The sequence below is a fragment of the Sturnira hondurensis genome, unplaced genomic scaffold (assembly GCF_014824575.4).
Source record: "Sturnira hondurensis isolate 20B ecotype Veracruz unplaced genomic scaffold, ASM1482457v3 Scaffold0020374, whole genome shotgun sequence".
NCBI lineage: Eukaryota > Metazoa > Chordata > Mammalia > Chiroptera > Phyllostomidae > Sturnira > Sturnira hondurensis.
In genome coordinates, this window is record NW_028093005.1 from 1,117,261 (window position 1) to 1,139,516 (window position 22,256).

At 45.9% G+C, this 22,256-nt stretch overlaps 1 protein-coding gene across 1 annotated transcript; it reads left to right on the forward strand.

Moving 5' to 3' along the window:
* Positions 1 to 858: 858 nt before the first annotated feature.
* Positions 859 to 21,430, forward strand: TEKT1 (tektin 1). Its single transcript, XM_037029591.1, has 8 exons — positions 859 to 983; positions 2,236 to 2,442; positions 9,057 to 9,222; positions 11,271 to 11,399; positions 11,916 to 12,059; positions 14,030 to 14,252; positions 20,533 to 20,729; positions 21,188 to 21,430. Exons 2-8 carry the CDS (start codon positions 2,253 to 2,255, stop codon positions 21,393 to 21,395), a joined length of 1,257 nt encoding a protein of 418 aa, XP_036885486.1. The 5' UTR covers positions 859 to 983; positions 2,236 to 2,252; the 3' UTR covers positions 21,396 to 21,430.
* Positions 21,431 to 22,256: the final 826 nt, after the last annotated feature.

Sequence of the window (22,256 nt, forward strand, 5' to 3'; positions counted from 1 at the left end):
CCATTGGAGAAGCGTGGTGTTTCATTTTCACAAAGCTTTGTGATATTCCACCGCATTCCTAACTGCAGGAGAGACGAAGAGGGCAAGCTTTGAGAGGTCGATTTGGGAGGGAGGTTGGCCTTCGATTGGCTGTGGTAAGGATGGGGTCTTCCACAGGGGCAGCGGATCCCAATACCCACTTTCGAGGTGCTTAAGGACCCAGGTTTCCAATCCGTACTCTTCCCAACTGTGTATTTCCTTGAGGTTTTACACACTGATACTCTACAAGTACTGCAACCGGAAAGAACGTATTCCGAGCGTGGTGCTGTTAGTTTGGGAGCTCCGATCGGCTCATTTTATAGGTGGAGAAACTACTCCTGACTCCTAGCTTTGGGTCCTGCCACCACTCTGGGTTGGAGACAGCGGGCCACCAAGGGGCCAGGCTTGGCCTCAGGGGCTCGGCCCCTCCTCTCACCTCCTCCTTCTGTACCCCTCCCGGTCGTGACAACCCCAGAAAACTCTCTCGTCTCCTCCCTACAGCGCCGGCTCTGCGGCTTAGTGGTCCTGAGCCTGCCTGCCACCGGGGGGGCCCTCGAGGCATCAGCCAGCCTAACCCCACTGTACACCTGGGGAGTCCGAGACCCAGGGGGAGCAGCGCGGCCCGAGGTAACCCAGTCCGCTGCTGGGCCCTGGCTAGTCGTGTCTCCTGACTGCCACTTTGGGCCTTTGGCCACTTTCCTGCTTGGCGTCCCGCGTCTTCGTGTGATAAGTTGAGCATCTGGGCCTCCCACATCCCTTACCTGCTGGGGACTGTGGAAACCGCGCCTGCGCAGAGCCTTCCCAAGACGCTGCTTCGGGGCGGACCCTGCCCTCTTTGCCTGGTTGTCGCGTCACCGGTTACCATGGAGACCGCGCCGTTTACCTTCCTCTTCTGCGAGAGCCGGAGTTCAGTTGGGGATAGGAGGCTCCCAACTGGAGTTGACAGAGTTGTTTGTGCCGCTGAGGTAAGCACGTCTGATCCCACCCCACCCGCACTTCACTGCATCCCTCTATTCAAAGGCTTGTGCCCTTTGGGTTCAACCCTCATTGAGGTCTTATTTCGATTTCTTTGGAGGCTACTCAGATTTATCTAGGGGTCTTGTGTTAAAATCGACCGCCATGCTCAGACAAACTTGGGAGAGGCCATAGGAAGTCCCGGACTAGGAAGAAATGGGGAGACTCCGTGTTGTCTGCCCGGGCTTAGTCACCCGGAGTGCTCAGCCTGGTCAAGATCTGGTGTTTGAAGGGCTTCAGAGAGCCCGACGCCCCTCCGGGCAGGCGCTCGGAGTTTTGGGTAGGGGTGCTTGTGGGGCAGATTTCAGGCCTGTCTGAGGAAGGCAGTTCTCACAATCTGAGCTGTGTACCGATGAGGTGGGGAAATTTTAGTCTTTCTGTGGCTGCCGGCCTTTGCTTGCTGCCTTCTCCTGTGTTTCCCTTCCTGTTCTCTCCTTCTCTTTGTCCTGGGAAGTTTTTAGATTCTTTTATCTGCCAAAGAGGCTCAACACCCAGTTGCCAGTTTAAAGATAATCACAATGGTTCACTTATAAAGCAAACCTGTCTGGGTTCATCTGTTCGTCAGTATCTTGGGAAATCGAACAGTACCCTCTAACCCTCAAATTGTAATGAGTCATAAAAGCGCACTAATCTGCTCACCAAGAGACAGGTATGCGAATCTTCGCAGCATTCTCACGGTAGGCCCCAAGCTGGAAACAACCTAAATATTCACAAACAGTAAAAAGGAGAGATGAATTTTGGGGTATTTATGCCACTGTGTATTACTACACAGCAATGAGAATGAACAAACTACAACTATATGAACTACACAAATGAAGCTTAGCAATATAATGTTGAGTGAAAGAAGTCATATACAAAAGAGCACATACTGTGTGATCCATTGATGTGAAGTTCAAAAACAACAAGACTAATCTGTAGTGTTAAAAGTCAGCTTGGATGGGGGTAAGAGGCAGAAAACTGTACTTGAACAACAATTAAAAAAATAAATAACAACAACCACCAAAGTCAGGGTAGTGATGACTGTGAGGGCCAGGGTGGGGGAGAGTGCCCGGAAAGAGGTGTACTGGCTACCCAGATGTGTCCGTTCTATGTACAGATTATGATTTAAGCACTTTTTGGTATATATGTCACATAAGAAAAATTGACATCTAAAAAAGGCCAAGTTGGTTTCAGTTGATCTAAAAGAAGTTTGTCTCTGTCCAGGACTTTGGAAACCCCAGATGGCCAAGCTACTGCAGCCCCCATCCAAGTCCCTGCCCTTGGAGTGGTACATTGCTAACAAGAACCAGTACCATCGAGCAGAGGCCCAAAGGTCCCAGTCTGAACGCCTGGTGGCAGAAAGCCAGAGGCTTGTGGAGGAAATTGAAAAGACCACAAGAAAATCTCAGAGTGATGTAAACAAAAAACTAGGTAAGACGATGTGGGTGGTGTGCTTGTGAACATGTTCTGATGGAACTGCTCAGGTTCGGCTGTGCGGTCATTTGTATTTCATGTTCTGGAGTAGTGATTCTCTGTCTTGAAATATTAAAGAGACATGTAAATTCTCCAGGTCCTGTGTTTAAGTTCACTGCCCCAAGATAGAGACGTGGTAACCCAGTCTGTTTTTCAGCCATCCATCATCTATGATTTATACATTTGTTGATTCAATATGCATTTATTGAACATCTAAGAGGACCAATAGACTAAGTATTGGGACTATCTCATGGTATGATTAGTGTCTACTTTTTAGGGGCTCCCGGCTTGAGGAGGAGAAAGAAACGAACATGAATAATCAGAATAGAACCAGATGGTGCTGGCGTAAGGGATACAAACGTAAGAAAATCTTCCTAGAGAAACATTTGAGCATTTTTTAAAGGAAGGGTAACTTTCTCTTTCCAACTAAATCCTTAAAAACACTATGCCCTTAAATAAACAAATCAAAAATAAATATAAAATTTCCCAAATGCGAAACAAGGGGAAGTCAGAGGCCACAATCGCAGGTGTCTGCGGAGGCTGGGCAGGTGGCACAGGGTGAGGAAGACGCCCTGAGATGACCAGGGCAGATGACCGGGAAGGCGGGGCAGCCTGAGTACCCGGGCTCCATCCAAGGACGCTGCTGCTACTCAACTTCAACCAGTTTTTTTTCCTAGAAAGATTATGAGCCCAGTGTTGCCAAATTGTCTGATTTTTTTTTAAAAAAAGAAAATCTGGAAAGCTGAAATTTTACCCATTTTTAAAATGATGGCAGTTGGTTTAATTGTATTGATAACATTGGGCAGGATAAACAAAACCACCTATGAAGAAAGCCTAGTCTAAGGGTAGCTAGTTCTTCAACCTCCAATGAACCAAAGCTGCGTCAGGTCAGTTATGTTCGATGTTAGGCTGCTCCTGATGAGTTGATCCGTATTCCTGGTATCAGCCTATAGGCATTTCCTATTCTTGTTCTAAATAATTGTGCAAATAGGTAAGTGTTAGGAATAAGGATGTAGCGTTCATTTTTCACAATAATTGAGTGTCTGACATGAGACCAAAGATTTCAAGGCCTGGAACTTAATTTCATTGATTCATTAACTGATTTTAAAAAGTCAACCACTTAGAATGGCATTATAAAACATCAGATATCTAGGAATCAACTAACAAAAGATGTGTAAGAATTCTACACTGAAAAATGCAAAATGTTACTGAAAGAAATGGAAAGAATTGCATAGATTCAATACAATGCCAGTCAAAATCTCAGCAAGTTTTTTAAAAAATAAAATTGACAAACTGCTTCTACAATTCACATGGAAATACCAGAGGTCAAGAATGGACATGGCTCTCTTGAAAACAAAACTGGAAGATATTTACTATAGTTTCTGAGACCCATGATAAAGCTATAGTAATTAAACCAGTGAGGGTTAGGCGAGGATAGACAAACTGACCAATGGAACAAAACAGAGAGTCCAGGGACAAACCCACACATAGGTAGTCACCTGATTTACGGTAAAACAATAGTGCAGTGTAGCAGGAAATAGATGGTCTTTGCAATAAGCAGGTCAATTGGATATTATTATGGAAAAAAATTATATCCTGACCCCTACCTTCTATATATATCATATATATATATATATATATTGATATATATATATATATCAATCTAGGTAGAATGCATATCTAAATAAGAAAGGTAAAACAATAAAGCTTTTGATGAAGAATGTATTTATGACTTGAAGAAGGCAAAGATTTATTTATTTATTTATTTATTTTAAGATTTTATTTATCTTTAGAGGGGAAGGGAAGGAGAGAGGGAGAGAAATATCAACGTATGGTTGCCTCTCGTGAGTCTCCTGCTGGGAACTGGCCTGCAACCCAGGCATGTGCCCTGGCTGGGAATTGAACCGCGATCATCTGGTTCGCAGGACCATGCTCAGTCCACTGAGCTACACCAGCCAGGGCAAAGATTTATTATTCTTAAGACACAAAATAACCAATCATAGAATAAAAAATAATAAATTAGACTATTAAAATGAAGAACCTTTGTGTATGAAAAGATTCCATTAAGAGACCAAGAAAGCAACCACAGAGTAAACAAGTATTCATATTATATATTCATATTACAGGTATACAATATATATTCATAATACAAAGGATTTGTATCCAGAACATATATAGGACCTTTACAAATAAAGAATAAAGAGGCAGACAACTCAATTTTTTTAAAAAGGGAAGACCTTAGCAGACAGCCTACACGGGTGGAAATCTAAACAGCCTGTAAACACGTGAAGAGATGCTCTAACTTCATTAGAAGTTATCCGGGATGCACCAGTTAAAATCACAGGTGACATGCCATCACATACCCACCCGAATGGCTACAGTGAGAGAAGAGGAGGAGGAGGAGGAGTTGTGAAAGACGGGAAAGAAGAAAAAGGCGAACACTAAGGGTTGGCAAGGACGTGGAGGGGCCGGAACTTGCATCCCTACTGGAGGAAGCATAAGTGGGAAAACGGACACCGGAAGTACAACTGCTTTGGGCAGCTGTGGCAGTGTCTACTGAAGCTGAACCTATTGTGCACACTGACCTAGATACCCCACTTTTACGTGTATACCAACACAGATTCTAACATATGTTTATGGAAGGTACATGCTGCCATGTTGAAAGTAGGGCTCCTGGTAACAGCCCCAGTCTTGAAACTATCTATGGGCTCATTGACAGTAGTGGTCTTACAAATGTCAAAGAGGCTGGGAACTGAACAAAGGTGAATTTGAACTGGTGACTTGAAGGTTATTGGTCACCTTTGAGGTGGCAGGTCCAATAGGGTAGTGGAAGACGCAAGGTGAGGGTGGGAGTCAGTTACAACATGTGAGGGGGAGGCTCTGTTTACACGGTGGATGGAACATGCATTGGTCTTCCTTTCCTTTTAGACCCAGCAATGTAGTAGTAAAGGGTTAATGAAAAGTGCGCCTCAAAGATGAGATGGGGATGGCGGGGGGCAGCACTAGATAAATGATGAAGATTTTGGAAATGAGAAAGCGAAAGGACAAGTAGTGACACACTCAGAACCTGCGGACAGCCTGGGTAGGTAGAGGATAATGAGAAGCTACCTGAATCATGCTATAAATTCGTACTGCAGAAACCTTGAAATGCTCAAAATTGGAAGCATCCAATTACCTCTGAAGCTGGAGATTCAGAATCGAGCTAGAAACGAGATTGGTTGAAAGTCTTTGCAGAGACCCCTCCCCAGTCTGGCTCTCCTCCCCTAAGCAGGAGGCTAAAAGCTCAAGGATTCAATAAAAGTCTGCAACTGGACAGTAACCCTACCAGTCCCTGGTTTCTAGGTCACTGGTTGCCAAGCTCATGCCTTCAGACAGGGGACTGGAGGATTCCTCCATGGAGAAGCTAACTGGTAGAAAAGAAAGATCTGCAGATGATAAAGTGGTGAAGAACATATATAGGATGTATAGGTGTCCGTTTTCCCATTTATGCTTCCTCCAGTAGGGATGCAAGTTCCGGCCCCTCCACGTCCTTGCCAACCCTTAGTGTTCGCCTTCTCTGGTGGAAGGCCTGGGCCCTGTCTGATTTCTGTAGACAGTGCAGCATTCCAGCTCTCAAGCCCTGTCCCTGTAGACAGAGCTTCCAGTCAGGATTTTAGCATTTTATTTTTAAAGATAATCCGATAAAAACCACCAGACATTTGAGGAAAGCCTGTATATAACATGACAGACACCAAAGCAAGTGAACAAACCCACAGAAACTCAAGAAACAGATATGCACAGAGCAAAAGAAAAGTTATATGTATACTACAATGTCCTCAGAAAACTTAGAGAAGACGTCATATCCATGGAATAATAAAAGGGGTCTTAAACAAGATAAGAGTCAGAAAACAAACAAGCAGGTGTTCTTAGAAATTAAAAAATATGAGCACAGAACATTTTTAAAAATCAAAGGAAAAGCTGAGAGATAAAGTTGAAGAATCTCCAGAAAGTAGAGTGAAAAAGAATGGCGACAGGCCACAGGGGGGCCACACACCCAACAGGACTTCCAGACAGGAGCACGGAGAAAACGGAGGCGAAGAAACCGTCTGTGAGAGAACGCAGTAAAACTCCCTGGAACCAAAGGATCTAGGGTTTCAGATGAAAGGGGCAAGCCTTGTGTCTGGCGTAGTAACCGGATAAGGCTGATGCCGGTGTAAAGGTGTCACCCTTCTAGGATGCTAAGAAAATAGGGAAGACATGCCTAAAGGCTTTTCAGGTCACCTACGAGAAATCTGTAATCAGAAGGACATTAGACTTCTCAACAGAAACTTTGGAAACCAGAGGGAAAGGAAGTGACGCCATCAAAATTCTAAGTGAAAATTATTTACAACCTATAAATCTACACAGAGCCAACTAGAATCGAATGATGCATAAGGCATTCCAGACTTCCAAGTTTTCAGAAATCTTACCTCACATACACCCACTTGTGAGGAAGCTGCTGAAGGCTGGGTTTCAGCACACTGAAGAAGGAAACCAAGAAACAGGAATAAAGGAAACCCGGGACAGAGGACTCCTACACGTGAGAAAGTGAAGGGAGTTCCTGGAGTGGGGATGAAGCAAAGTCGCAGGATGGTAGCCACACGTCCAGCTAGACTGGGGCTGAAGGAGGAAGCTCTGCCGGGGGCGGGGCGGGGGGCGCTCCAGCAGAGGAACAAAATCAGTTGGTTACCTGATGGGTTTGAACATATTGAGAGGTCATTTATACAGTAGCCCACCCCCACCCACGAGGGACACGTTCCCAGATCCCCAGTAGAGACCTAAAAGTGTGGATAGTACCCAATCCTCTACAAGGGGGACACCCAAAATGGAATTTCTTTTATGAGAATTGTGTATTTATTCTTACATATTTAACTTCCAGTCACCTTCAAAGTACTCTCCATTTGATGCAATGCACCTATCAAAATGTTTTTTTCACCCCCCACTGTGCAAAACAGTTTTGAACGCATGGGTTTTGATGTCTTTTAGTGCTTCTGTCATATTTGTGCTTCACCTCTTCCATAGCAGCAAAAATTTCCCTTGAGGACGTTTTCCATCTGGGTAAACAAAAAAAGTCACTTTAGGTGAGACCGGGTGAGGCATGGGGGGTCATTCCATTTCTGGTCAAAAGCTAATGAACACTCAGCGTGGTGTGGGCAGGTGTGCTCATAAATCACCCATCATGAAATGGGCAAACGTATTGAGTCTTCAAAAAAAATTCACTGAAGCCGAATGCAGCCTCTCACAACAACGCCAGCTGGTACACTGACACAGAGGGGTTCCTGGAACACTCACCTGGCAGGGAAAGCCTGCACTACAAGGGGCCTGCCCTCCAGAAGATAATTCCCTTGTGTTTTGGGTCCCTCCTTGAATATACTATGTCATCTAGCTTTATTGCCATCTATGTTTTCCCCTGCATGTACACACCTTTTCACTGAAAGGAAGCACTTTACGGCATCTCTTTGGCACATCCGAATTGCCAATGTCTCTACTACTCTTGTGTATTGGGGCCATTTTAAGTAAAATAGGGGTAACCTGAACATAAGCACTGCGACACTGCAACCGTCAATCTGATAACCGAGACGCTACCAAGTAAGTGACTGACCGCAGTGTGGTGTTTACAGAGTGGACACAGTGGACAAAGGGGTGGGGTACATTTCAGGCGGGACGGAGTGAGGAGGTGCGAGAGTTCAGAATGGTGCGCAATTTAAAACTCACAAATTATTTTTTTTCCTGGAATTTTCTATCTATTTTTAGACCTCAGTTGACTACAGGTAACTCAAACTGTAGATAGCAAAGCTGCAGATGAGGAAGCCTGCTGTGGTTCTATTAGAAAGTTTGAAGAAAAATGAGTAATAAATATGTGGAAAATAAAGCAAAAATACAACTATTAACTCTTCCAAAAATCACAAAAAGTTGTGGTAAGGACAGAAATTTATCATAGTATACTACATAGTTCAGGTGTATGTAATATTTACATATTTATAATAATACCAACAAGCATTACATAATCGCTTAACAAAAGGGTATTACAACTGTACTGGGAAGATGGAAGGAGCAGAGTGTGTTGCGAAAGTTGTGTAAGAATTAACAAATCCATTCTTACCTTTGCCCGTAGGAAATTGGTAGATAACACTCAAGCTGATAATGAATACACGACAGTGTAAGCAGTGGCATATGAAACACGAAAGTGTTCAGTGGTTGCTTTCAGAAAGTGGGGTGGGTAGGGGTCTGTCAGAGGATTCTGATACTTATAGTACTATTTGACTTTTCAAGCAATGTACATTTATATCTTTGATAAAATTAAAACTTATTAAGAACAGTGGACATTGAAGAATTAGAATCAATGAGTGTAGAATGATCTTTGGATTAATTTGATGTTGAATGTAAGAAGATATATTTTCCTTCCCTCCCTCCCTCCCTCCCTCCCTCCCTAAGAAACTCTAAGAAGAAAAGAACAGGTCTCAGGTCGTTTTGCAATAGGCTTCAGGTTTCTAATCCAAAAGCTGGCTGCATTGGGAATACACTGACCCTGCTATAACTTTTCTGTGCTTCAGAACAGAGACTTGAGGAAATCAGATTCTGGAAGAAGGAGCTAGATGACAAACTTGAGCAGCTTGTGTATGTGACTGAAGATCTGCTTGCATATAAGACCAGACTGGAGAAAGCCCTGGAGAGCCTGAAGGAGCCCATGCACATCACTCAGATGTGCCTGGAATACAGGTAGGAGGGCAGGTTCCCCCAGTGAGTCATCTGTTGTGAGAAATGAAATGCTGGGCAGTGAAAGCTGACTGTGCGAGCTGGTGGGTTAGAACGAGGCAAATGAGCATGTGTTCTTTTAGAGCCTGAAATTATCTCAGCGTGCCCATGGTACTGGGCAGTGGAAGGAGCACTAGACTGGGTTCATGTCTAAACTCTGCTCTTGACAAACTTAAATATAAGTTAGGCCTAGGTTTGGCTGTGGGTAATCAGAAAACCGCAAAATAACACAGAACTTAAATAAGATAGTTTCTTTGGCTCTCACATTCTGGGAGTCTGGAGATGGTTCAGGGGTGGCATGGTGTGCCACAGTGTCAGGGCCCCGGGCTTTTTCCCTTTTGTTGCCCCACTGCACGTGGCTTTCACCCCCACGGTTACCTGGAGGTTCAAGGTGGCAGCTGGAGCCCCAGCCACTGTGTCTACATTCCAGCAAGTAGGAATAACTGGGGTTTGGCATTCACCATCTCTACTTGTATCCTGTTGCCCAGAACTTAGTCGCATGGCCACACTACTAGAAACCAGGAAATGGCAGTCTTTATTTTGGACAAGCAGGACAGATGCTACAGTTACTAGCGGACAGAAAGTCTGCTCCTATACACAGAGGCACACAGAAGCACTTTGTCCAGAGACCACTGTGCAAACAAACCTCTTTGTTACAATTCCTTTCCCTGAGTCCCGTGAGGAGGGTAATTACTCTGGGCTAATGTGACTCCCTGCCGCAGTCCTAGAGGGCGCTCCCTAATAGGCCTTGCTAGCCGCACAGCCCCCTCCCGGCCAGTGCATTATCCACACTGGCTTTGGAGTGAACTTTTCTGAATGCAGATTTTTGTAGGTCACCCCATGCTTTAATTTTTTTTTTAAATTGCAACCCTACACCCTAATACCTTCCAGATAAACTTCAAACTTCTTAGCCTAGCCAACAGGGTTCCTCTTGATCGGGCCCTCTGTGACCTCTCCAGGCCTAGACATCACCCCCAATCTGGGATGTGCTAAAGGCTGAGCTACTTGAAATTTCTCAAACACACGCTGGCTCTGTCTATGCTGTTTGCTCTTGCTGCAAAGCCCTCAGTGAGCTTAGCCAGGACCCTCTGCAGAAACTGGGCTGCAGTCTTCCCAGCCACACGTAGTGAGTTTGTGAAGCAAAGGTAAAATCACCGTTGAAGAGGCCAACATTCCAGTCAGCTCGAGTCTATACCTAAGTGTGATTAGAATGTAGATGTTGCTAAGCTGATTATGTGCTACTATGTTTCTGGCACTGTGATTTCTGTTTTTATAGATCATCAGTTTCTTGCCACCACCTTAATCAAGTTCTAATTATTATCCCCATTTCACAGAAGAGGAAACCAAGGTGCAGATGAAATTATACAATGTTCCCAAGGCCACACAGCTGGAGAGTGGAGGAGCCTTGCTCCTGAGTGCTGTCAAACAGTGACTGTCACCTTGGGGAGTAACGTAACAGAGCGGTTGAAAGCACGTATAATGCCCGCTTCTGTGACATTGGGCTTAACCTCGCCGAAACCCCGCACTTGACTGGGCTAATTAAGTCAGACCATTCATATCAGAAGCTCAGTACCACACCGCACGTCATAGCGAGTGCTCAGTGTGGGGTCAGGTTAATGTTGGTACTATTGTTATCATTGAAGCATCTTTCTGGATTCCAGTCCTTGTCAGAAAATGGAACAAGGACCCAGGGAGGCGACATATGGCTTTGAAATGCTAAGCCAAAAGAAGTGTTTCCACCAAGTAGGTAAGAAGGAAAGGACTTCAGAACTGACGTCCAGGCTGAAGGGGAGATGTCCGTCTGGCATTTTTCAGACCAAGTGACCAGTCATTGATCAAATTTTCTTCATTGCACTTTGGATTTTTTCTTTCAAGGCTCAAAGAGGCCAACTAGGGCACCTCCCTGACCATGTCACCCAGGCAAATGGGGGGCTGCTCCGACCAGTTGTCCAGATTAAATGTCCAGGTGTTAGTGAATATGGAGACGCCTCTCTCTGCCTTTCCCTGGTCAGGGAGAAGCGAGTTGGCATCGACCTGGTGCTTGATGAAGTGGAACAGGAGCTCACGAAGGAGGCCGAGATCATCCAGGGGGTGATGGCCCTGCTGACCCGCACCCTGGAGGAGACAACCGAGCAGATCAGGTATGGCCACTTGGGGCCACCTGCATGTCCCCACTGGGGACATGAAAAGAGAGCACTCACGAATGCCAGGCTCCAAGGCACAGAGAGAATGGGGTTTAATCCTCCTACGAGCACTTCCCATGACCTGAGGTGTCTCGGGAACATTCAGGCTGAGGCCTGGACAACCCTCTGGTGGCGGGCAGGGATGGGGCCGGGGTTCAGCCCCGACTGTAAACTAGAGGACACTGGAAGTGTTTTTCCCCAGGGCTGGTCTCTCTCATAGAGTATGCCACAGTGGTGACATGGGAAAATGTCACATGTTGAAGTCCAGGCTTGGTTACGTTCATTTGTCACCAAGCATCTAATGGTGTATGTGTGTGTGGCGGAGCCAGGGCAGGTTGGGTGATGGCAGGTGGGGCAGGAAGTGCCGCCAGCCTGCACAAGACCTGGCTTTAGCTGCATGTCCAGGGCCTCCCGAGAAACGACAGGCGCTACCTGGGCTCTCCAGGGGGAGAAACCTTCACCTTGTCTTTTCAGGCTGAACCGTGCTGCAAAGTACAATCTGGAAAAGGATTTGAAAGACAAGTTTGTGGCCCTGACCATTGACGATACCTGCTTCTCACTCACTAACAACTCGCCAAACATCAGATATTCTGAGAACGTCGTGAGGGTGGAACCAAAGTGAGTGAGCTGGCTGCTGTCAGCTCAGCTGCTGGCTGCTGGCCTGGCCACGCTGTCTTCCTCCCCGCTCTGTGGTGTCCCAGCGCCCCTCAGGCAGGCAGGCAGGCAGGAGGCCCTGGCACGTCATCGTGATGGCTGGCAGGGAACTAGGGAGAGGCAGTCCTGGGGCAGAGTCGGGCTGCATGGCGACCTCCCAGAGGACAGGGCCGGCGGGTCCTTGGTCCTCCAGGTTGGACCCCACTTCAGGAAAGTCTGTTGTAAAACCTTTAAACATTTGACATGTATTCTTTTCCCGATGTTGTGTTTTTAACAAGTAAAAGAATCTAAAAATGTATAAAGAGCAAGTTAATGCATCTCCTCTCTCCCTTTATGATGTTACCCCAAAGATGACCACTACTATCCGTGCTACACTACTACAGACACGTGTACACCCTCACACACAGCTTTTTAAAATGTGTTTATTGCTATGAGAGAGAGGAAGAGAGAAGCATTGATTTGTCGTCCCACTTACTGACGCAGTTATGGATTGATTGTATGTGCCCTGACCAGGGACCAAACCCACAACCTTGGTGTATCTGGCTGATGCTCTGACCCACCGAACTACCCAGCCAGAGCAAATTTGATTTTGTTTACAAAAATGGGATAAGACTATGTACCTTTTCTGTAGCATCTAACTTACATTTTTCAATTACCATTTCATCACAGACCTAACTCATTATAATTTTTCAACTTCCTTTTTTTACCTTGTTGAGGTAAAACATACATGTAGAAAAATACATAAATAATAATTAACATACAGTTTAATGAAGCATCATTGTGTTACCCCAACACTTAGCTGCTGAAAACAACAAACGTATAAAATGTCCCCGTTTCGGGGGCTCGGGGACCCAGGCACTGCCCAGTGTGTGCCTCTGGCTCCCGTCGCACGCGGCGCTGTCTTCTGGGCTGCAGTCTTATAGGAGGTCTTGACTGGTGGGGGGTGGGGACTTACTTCCAGGTGACTCATGCGCTTGTGGCAGACCTTGCCACATGAGCCTCCCCCACACTGGCTCTCTCAGCCCTTGGTGGCTGACCCCCCACAGTGAATGACCCAAGAGGAAACAAGGGAGTGAGTGCACCCAAGACAAACGCCACAGTCTGCTTTTAGCCCAATCCCAGGACTGACCTCGTATCACGGCTGGTGGTGAGGGATGGGTCCGTAAGTCCATAGCACAGCTCATGGGAGGCGTCACACACAAGGGTGTCAATGCCAGGAGGAGGGTCACTGGGGCTGGCTCAGAGGCTGCTGCTCGTCACAGTGAACACCCCGTGGAGCCACCAACCAGGTCAGGACATGGAACGTTACCACCACCGGAAAAACCCCCATGCTGCCCCTTGTCGGTCAGTAGCCCCTCCCTTCTCTCCAAAGGTAGCCACATTCCTGGCTCCAGTAGCTGTGCCTTCTATGGTTGTTAAAGGGCATCCTACACTATCTGTTCTATATGTCAGTTTTCTTCCAGTCAGCATCAGTTTGAGATGCATCCGTGTTATTATATAAAGCAGTTGCTCCTCTAAACAGCACTTTATTTACATTAGTATGGACTCATGGTTTCCTATTTTATTCGGTGTGTTGTAATCTGTCACTGTTGTTATTTATTTTGATGCTCAAATTGTCTCTACCTGTGTGATCTTGACCCAGTTACTTCCTCTCTCTGAGCTTCAGTTTTCCTCATCTGTAAAATGGGGGTTATGAGAGTTAGCTCACTAGGCCTTTATGATGATTAAATGCGATCATGTCTTTAAGGAGCCATGCTGGTGCCTGACACAGAATAGGTAGGTTTCCCCAAGGGACAGCTGTTGCCACTGGCAGACCGCTGTGCGCTCTGCCTGGTGGTAAGGGCAGGGCTCGCTCAGGGAATTTCCAGGGGCTCGTCCCCGCCCGCCCCTTCCCAGCCCGTGTTCTGTGAACAAATGCGTGGGTTCTGTTCCAGCTCCGTGAGTCTGGAAGACTGGTTGGACTTCTCCAACACCAACCTGGAGAAGGCCGACAAGCAGAGGAACAACTCCCTGACGCTGAAGGCCCTGGTGGACCGAGTCCTGTCCCAGACGGCCAGTGACCTGCGCAAGCAATGTGACGTGGTGGACACGGCATTCAAGAATGGGCTGAAGGAGACCAAGGATGCCAGGGACAAGCTGGCTGCTCATTTGGCCAAGGTGAGCTCCCTGCAGGGAACATGGGAGAACACCCTGCGAAGCTTTCACCGTGGAAACTGGGATGTCTGCTGTGCCAGGCGCTGGCCTTCTGTGCTTGTGAACCTGGGCTGAGGAGTAAGGGTTAGTCACTTTGCTCCGTCGTGGTAGCAGGCTTTGGGGGTGGGGGCCTGGGGTAATACTTGGTCCTCCTCTGGGCCTCCTCTGTCACTTATTGCTGCAAAGAACAGGTTATCTCCTCACCCTGGGCCTCAGTTTCCCCTTATGTGAAATATGGAGATGGACGATACCGTCTCAGACATTGTTTATGACTCTGAAGTTCCATGAGTTAAAAGCAACCAATGTCTCCAAACCCAGCCACAACTGCGGGATTCTGGCTGGTTGTCTATCCAGTGGTGTGCTGGTCAGCTGGCTCTCAGAAAAATAAGTCCATAGAAGTCCCTGGTGGGTGGAATGTGCAGGTTTCCATGGTGTAAATGCTTTCATTACGGTTCATTTCAAGCTACACATTTAACGGTGGTCTGGCAACGTCCCTGAGTATTTAACCATCAGAGCCCACGTGAGCCCGAGTCCCTCCCTCACCCGCAAGGACCCCTGGTCCTGAGCATATGTGACCATTCCACAGGCTGACTCAGGGACACAGAGAGGTTGAGTCCAGGCGAACACGTGCTCTGTTTGGACTGAAGATCAGTGGGTCCAAATCTGGTCCCACGACAGACCAGCTAAGTGACTGCTACAGGTCGATCCCTCACGCTCTCTGAGCCTCGTGCCTTGCCTGTGACATGTGACAGCAACCCAGCTCTTGCATTTTACTGATGGTGAAAGTGAGGCATAGGGAGTGGAAGGGACCCCCGGGTGGCAGGGTGCATTGCTGGCAGCTTGGGACTAGAGCCTGGGCCTGCTGTACCCCCAAGGCCTTGTCCCCCTGCCCCATCTGTGCCTGCCCCCCTGGGACCCAGAGTCCAGCTGTCAGACAAGACTGGTTTCTGCAGTGTGCAGGGCGGGCCAGAGTTTAGTGGGAGGCTGTACTGTGATAGTATTTCCTTTCGAAATCTGTTGCAAACGTTCATCTGTGCATGCTGATCTGTAATGAGATTTTATGCATTTCATCTTGGATAATATCATTCAGATAGGTAGTGCCAAGTACCATCTGTGAGCACATGATTTTAATTGAACGTACTCATTGCTTAGAAGCCGTTTATAGAAGTCTGTTTAGATTCTTCTCCTGATACTGGCCTTTGAGCATGTTGTTACGGTACACATTAATCACTTGCTGTGAAGTGTAGGTAGAAGCTCTTCAACTGCACAATTAAGTGGATTTCGAAATACAGACACTTCCTTTGCACTTGGTTTGAGGTCCTGCCCTCACTCCTCCCCCCCAAACACCACTGGCACTTGGAGAATGTATCTGCTGCACATCTGTGCGGGAATGGAGCCTTGCTGCGCGTTTTAACTTTTGATGGCACAGGAAGTATGTGCAGCAGCCTGATATTGCTTGTGATTCAACCCACGTTAGTTGTTGAAATGACTTCACTGCGGTGTATGCTTTGCATTCTAGTGCTCTCTTGCCTTGTGATTTTTAGGTTGAATTTATTAAGATATCTTATCGTTATGTCTGCAGCAAAAATTAATTTGCAAAACTATTCAGTGTTTTATAGTAGTGGTTGTGGGGGATGGTTCTTGTTCAGGAGAATTTCATTCTTGGCCCTGAGCTAAAAATAAATCACAAGGACATTTTGCCACCGACAAGCCGTTGAATTGCTGAATAGTAGGGCGAGTCAAAATATTCAGCTTCTATTTCTGATAAAAACTCACAGTGCTGATGATGGTCACTTCCATGAGGACTGATGAAGTTCACTGTCGACGATGCCAGTTCAATGACACAGGATGGACTCAGGCATTTCCTGCGAAGTGCTTCCTAGTGCACAACACAGGGGACAAACGGAGGCTTTACACAGCTTACGTCTCACAGCTTTTGTAGATATGTTCGACTGAGCCATTTCCGGCTCCACACATATATGCACCATCATCAGCTATAATATCTCTTAGCAGGTTCCACTTCAGCTTGTATTGAATTAGTGTTTTCTCAGCTTTTTGAAAATATTCTTGCCTGTAGTTACTTCATGAGACCATTCATAGAGGCCGATTCTTCAGTCACTTCAAACTCAGCCCTGGTCCTTGAATACACAACTAAGCAGCATCAGAACACCAGCCAACTCCTGAAGAGCAAAGGAAACATCCAAAATCATGTGCCTTGTTTTTAAATTGACCATTGATGCTGTTCTCAGTGTCCTTAACTCTTCCAGCAGCTGTTCTTGCAGGAAGGCTGATCCTTTTGGACAGTTTCATGTTCTCTGGACATCCTTCCTCAGCTGCTGCAACCCAACGTGTTTTATTAATCAACTCACTCTCAGGAAGTGGCTTTGCTTGCTTAGCTAACAAACAGGACACTTGGAACCTTACCCTGATTGTGGCCTCATTTTCATTTTTGTTAGGGAATTCTGCAGTGATGAGATACGGTGTTTTTCCGATCATCGCTTTTCTGTGAGTTGAGACTGTTACAATGATACACCGTCTAGTAATGACGAATGCCGCGTCCTTTCGGCATGGCCGAGTGTCATTACTTAATACACAGAGTGCTTTGCTATCTGACTAACAAATCCACTTCACTCGGCCCTAAAAGTGCAACACACGAGACCAGCTTTTCTTGTTTTGACGTGATGGGCCCGTACTGGTGGTCAACAATAAAGATGTCGCAGCATGGGGATACATGTGCCACTTGGAAAGCTGGCAAGTTATCACCATGTCACTGGATGTGACACTATGGATGTAGCACTCTGGACAGCAGCCCAGAGCACTGAGGGCCTAACACACAGTCTGTTGCAGCTTCTTAACCCTGACATTGTAGTTTAAAAACAGCCATATGTAAATGAATGAGCATGGCTGTGTTTCCACAAAACTTTATTATGGACACTAAAGTTTGAATTTTATATAATTTTCAGATGACATGAAATATTATTCTTTTCATTGTTTCAACTATTTAAAAATGTAAAAACCTTTCTTTTCAAAGAGAATAAAAAAACAAGCCACAGAGAAAGCACAGTAATCCAAAGTATACAGAGTACTCTTAAAACTCAACAATAAGAAAACAAACAGCTGTGGCTGGTGTGGCTCAGCAGACTGAGTGCCAGCATGTGAACCAAAGTGTCGTGGGTTTGATTCCCAGTCAGGGCACATGCCTGGGTTTTTTTGGGCCAGGTCCCCAGTAGGGGGTATGTGAGAGGCAACCACACACTGATATTTCTCTACCTCTCCTTCTTCTTCCCCCCTCTCTAAAAATAAATAAAATTAAATCTTAAAAAAAGAAAACAAACAGCCCAATGAAAAAATATCTAAACAGACATGTCATCAAAGAAGCATATGGATGGTAATTAAGCGTATGTAAAGATGCTCAACATCGTGCGTCATTAAGGATTGCAAGTTAAGACAAGATACTGCCACACACCTATAGAAAAACCCAAAACATTGACCATGTCAGACGCTGACCGGGGTGTGGAGCAATAGGAAATCTCACTCATTGCTTGTGGGTGTGCAAAATGGTACAGCCGCTTCAGAAGACAGTTTGGCAGTTTTTTCCCCCAAACTAAACATATGCATATGATTCAGCAAACTCACTCCTTGGTATTTACCCAAAAGTGTTGAAAACTTACGTCCACACAAAAATCTGCATGTGAATGTTTAGCAGCTTTATTCATAATTGCCAAACTTGGGAGCAGCCAAGATGCCCTTTGATAGACGAGTGGATAAACAAGCTGTGCTTCATCATACATTGGAATATTATCCAGGGGTAAAAAGAAATGAGCTGTCAGGCCTCAAAAAGACATAGAGAAACCTTACATGCATATCACTGAGTGAAAGAAGCCAATCTGAAATTCACGCTGTATGAATCATGCTGTATGACTCCAACTATGTGATGTGTGGAAAGAGTAAAAAGGTCAGTCGTTGCCAGGGCTTCAGATGGGGGCTGGGTGGAGAGGAGGATGAAAAGGAGCTCAGGGGTTTTTAGGGCAGTGGAACTATTCTGTATGATATGATAACGGTGGATACATGTCACACATCTGTCAAAATCCATAGAATGTGCAACACAAAGGTTGAACTGTAGTGTAAACTATGAACTTTAGTTAATCATAGTGATGCCGTATTGGTCCATTGGTTATAACAAAGGTACCATTAATAGAAGATGTTCATAACGGGAAACTGTGTGTTGGGGGAGGGAAGGCATGTGGGAGCTCTAGATTCTGCTCAATTTTGCTGTAAATCTAAAACTGCCCTCAAAACTAAAGTCCATTAATTTACAAAGGGCTGCTAGTTGGAGTCCCAGTCAGGGCACATGCCTGAGTCGCAGGCCTAGTCACCAGTAGGGGGCGCATAAGAGGCAACCACACACTGATGTTTCCTCGTTCTCCCTCCTTTCCCTTCTCTCTAAAAATAAATAAATAAAATCCTTAAACTCCCCCCTTCAAAGTCTGTTAATTTAAGAAACAATCTTACTTCAGCCTGTACAAAACCAGTCTTTATAAAAACAGACTGCGTTTGGCCCATAGGTCATGGTTTGCCGATTCCTGATTTAACCCATAGTATTTGTAGTTTTGTTTTAAGCAGTCTGTATGTTTAAGATATTTTAAGTATTTGTAAAACTTAAGGGAATTTGGCCTGTTTTTTAAAAAATATAACAAAATATGTAAGTAAATACTTTAGTCTTGTGATTTTAGTTGAAATTTTAAGTTTGAAGACAAAGTTAAAATATTTGAGAATTTAAGGTTAATCATTTTTAGACTGACGAGATCTTTTAAGAACTTCAGAAAGTCTTGTTTGATAAAACAACTCAAGTAATTTTTAAAAGTTTTACATGAAATTTATAAATATACTATGTGTTATATATCAAATTTACAAATGCTGCTTTAAATAAACATTCAAGGGATTTTAACCAAGCTTGGAGTGCGAGCAACTATCGATCAAAACTAAGTGAGAGTGATTGTTAAATGTGCTAAATTTGAAAATAGTGTGGTATCTGTGAACTGACATAGGGAGAGCTGAAGAAATGTTAGGAAAAGCCTTAAGAAAACCAAATGCAGCATGTGGGCCTCATTTGTATTCTAATTTGAACAATCAGGGAAATTTGGAAACTAGATATTAGATAATATTAAAGAATCATTCATGTATGTGTGTGTGTGTGAGAGAGAGAGAGATACCAAGGTGCTTTGGTTGTGTTAAAAGACAATAAAAGAGTCCTTATGTCTTAGAATTACATACTCAAGTATTTGAGACTGAACTGATATCTGGGATTTGCTTTATTTATTATTTATTTATTTATTTATTTATTTCTTAAAGATTTTATTTATTTATCTTAGAGGGGAAGGGAAGGAGAGAAAGAGAGAGAGAAATATCAATGTATGGTTGCCTCTCATGCGTCCCCTGCCGGGAACCGGGAACTGGCCTGCAACCCAGGCATGTGCCCTGACTGGGAATCGAACCGCGATCGTGTGGTTTGCAGGCCCACGCTCAATCCATTGAGCTACACCAGTCAGGGCTGGGATTTGCTTTAAAATAAGCTAAGGGGCAGGGGTGGAGAGAGGGGGTTGTAGATGAGACAAGATTGACCATGTGTTGATCATTGTGTAAATTGATGATGAGTCCCTATGGTTCATCATACTAACTACTTTTGTGTATATTTGGAAATTTTCATGATATAAAGAATTTTTTTAAAACGCTTAAGGAATAAATAGAAATGTTAATTAAATATTAATCTAAAAACCCAAGTAACTTCTAAGTAATCTTTAGAAACAACTAGGGTTGAACTGTACACACTCTTTCTTCAGGCTTCTAGGGAGCAGAATGAGTGCTGGTGGGTGGACTGCCAAGGAAATAGGCAGGTTTCTGCTCCTGATACCAAAGTACTCAGTCTCAAGGCAGATGGGCAGCTTCCAGCCTTTGCTGAGGGCATTCTCCAGGGAACTCCCAGTATTTGGGAAGGAGATGAGGAAACGATGGCCCGTCATGTCCATTCTGTCTGTGAGGTTCTGAAGTTGGGGGAGTTGCTTTGCCCACCAGCAGCTACTGCTGTAGAGAAGAGAGAACAGACTCATTCTGGGGCCCTGCTTGGGTAGAAATCTGGGGTCCCCTCTTCCTAGCTTACATGACCCCGAGAGACCTCCCCACGAGTGCCTGCTGTTGAGTTTTGAGGAACACAGTCTGGCCTCACCTACTCTAATCCTTTTTAAAGGTCATGGAAGAGATTGCTTCCCAAGAGAAAAATGTTACAGTTCTTGAAAAAGCCATCCTTGACCAAGAAGGGCCTGCCAAGTTGGCTCACACACGCCTGGAGACCAGGACACATCGGCCTAATGTGGAGCTGTGTCGCGATGTGGCCCAGTATCGGCTGATCAAGGAGGTTCAGGAGATCAACCACAATGTTGCCAGGTAGGCTGGCAGCCGGGGGTGGATGGCCACTGGGATCCATTCAAACCCAGATTGGGAACAGGTCCAGCTGTGCTGTCGTGGGTGAAGCCTGCCTGGCATGAGCACTCTGCACCTATGACATTTGAGGGGTTCCTTTCTAGAGGACAGTCAAGGGGTTCCTTGTTAACTCCAGCCAGTTGCTGCCATACAGGAAGTGGATACCAGTGTTTAAATTTTTCTAAGAAAGTCCAACTCCAGATGTTTAGGTAAAACGTACAGTTTTAAATGTTGGCAGTTCATGGAATTGTCTATCTTGTGATTCTGGCCCAGGGCCACCCATCTGAAATCTGTTTTTAAGGAGGAGACAGGGAGGATGCATCAATTTGGCTTCTTGCACAGAACACACAAATGCACTCTTCACCCTGAAAAAGTGACGTGGAGTGATAAATGATTCCCTTCTGTTCTTCCTCTTCTCCTAGGTTAAAGGAGACATTAGCCCAAGCTCAGGTGGAGCTGAAAGGGCTGAATCACAGACAGCTCTCCCTGCAGGAGGAGATCCAGGTCAAAGAAAACACCATCTACATCGACGAAGTGCTGTGCATGCACATGAGGAAGTCCATCCCGCTGCGGGATGGGGATGACCACGGGGAGTGGGCTGGGGGCCTCCGCCCCGACGCTGTCTGCTAAAAGTTGGGACAGTTCAGATGCTCATTAAATCAACGTCATAAAACAGTAGTACTGAACTCTCATTTCAACTAGGCGGCACTTGCAGTCAGCCCAGGGTTCCAACCTGCTCAGAGCTGACATTGGGTGCACGGGCATGTGCTGCTGGTGCCGCTGGTGTGGTGGTTGGTTAACCGTTAAAGTCCGTGTGTTAGCTAGCACCGGCCATTCTGACACTATCACAGGACTTGGGCGCAGGGAGAGGGGTCCAAGACATTTGAGTTCAGGTTCACTTCAATTCAGTAGTTGGGCTGGACCCCTTATTCAGACCATGCCCGTCTTACTCATGCGCAGGGATGTAAACCTGTCTCTTCACTCTCAGGATTTCTTTTCCCTGACTTAGACCCTGGCTGGTTCCCAGGAAGCCTACTCAAGTCTTAGAGAACACAGACGAGAGGGGCAGCCCTCGGTGGGGAGTCCCCATTGGCTTTCCCAAACCTGTAAGGGGGCTCTCTCGGCCTCTTTCATCTGGCTGAAATGAAGAGGAACAAGACAGGCAAACAAAGGGCAGCTGCAGCTCTTAGAAAGTCAGTTTAGTTGTGGGGCTTGAGGAACAGGCGGGCCAGGTTGCTGTCGTCTGGGGTCCTGTGCGGGGCCAGTGGGAGGATGATTCCGGTTCACAGGTTGGAGAGGGCTGAAGGGCACCAGTGGGCCCGTGTGTCGGCTGTGGGGTGGGTGGCTCTGGTAGGAGGCACTCTGAGTGACACTCTGAGAAGGCTGGAGGTGTGGGGACTGACAGGGCTGGGGGTGGCTTGTGGAGGGTGCCCAGCAGGTGTTCAGATCCCAGTGACTTAGTCCCAGGAGAGGCAGCTTGGGAAAAGCGAG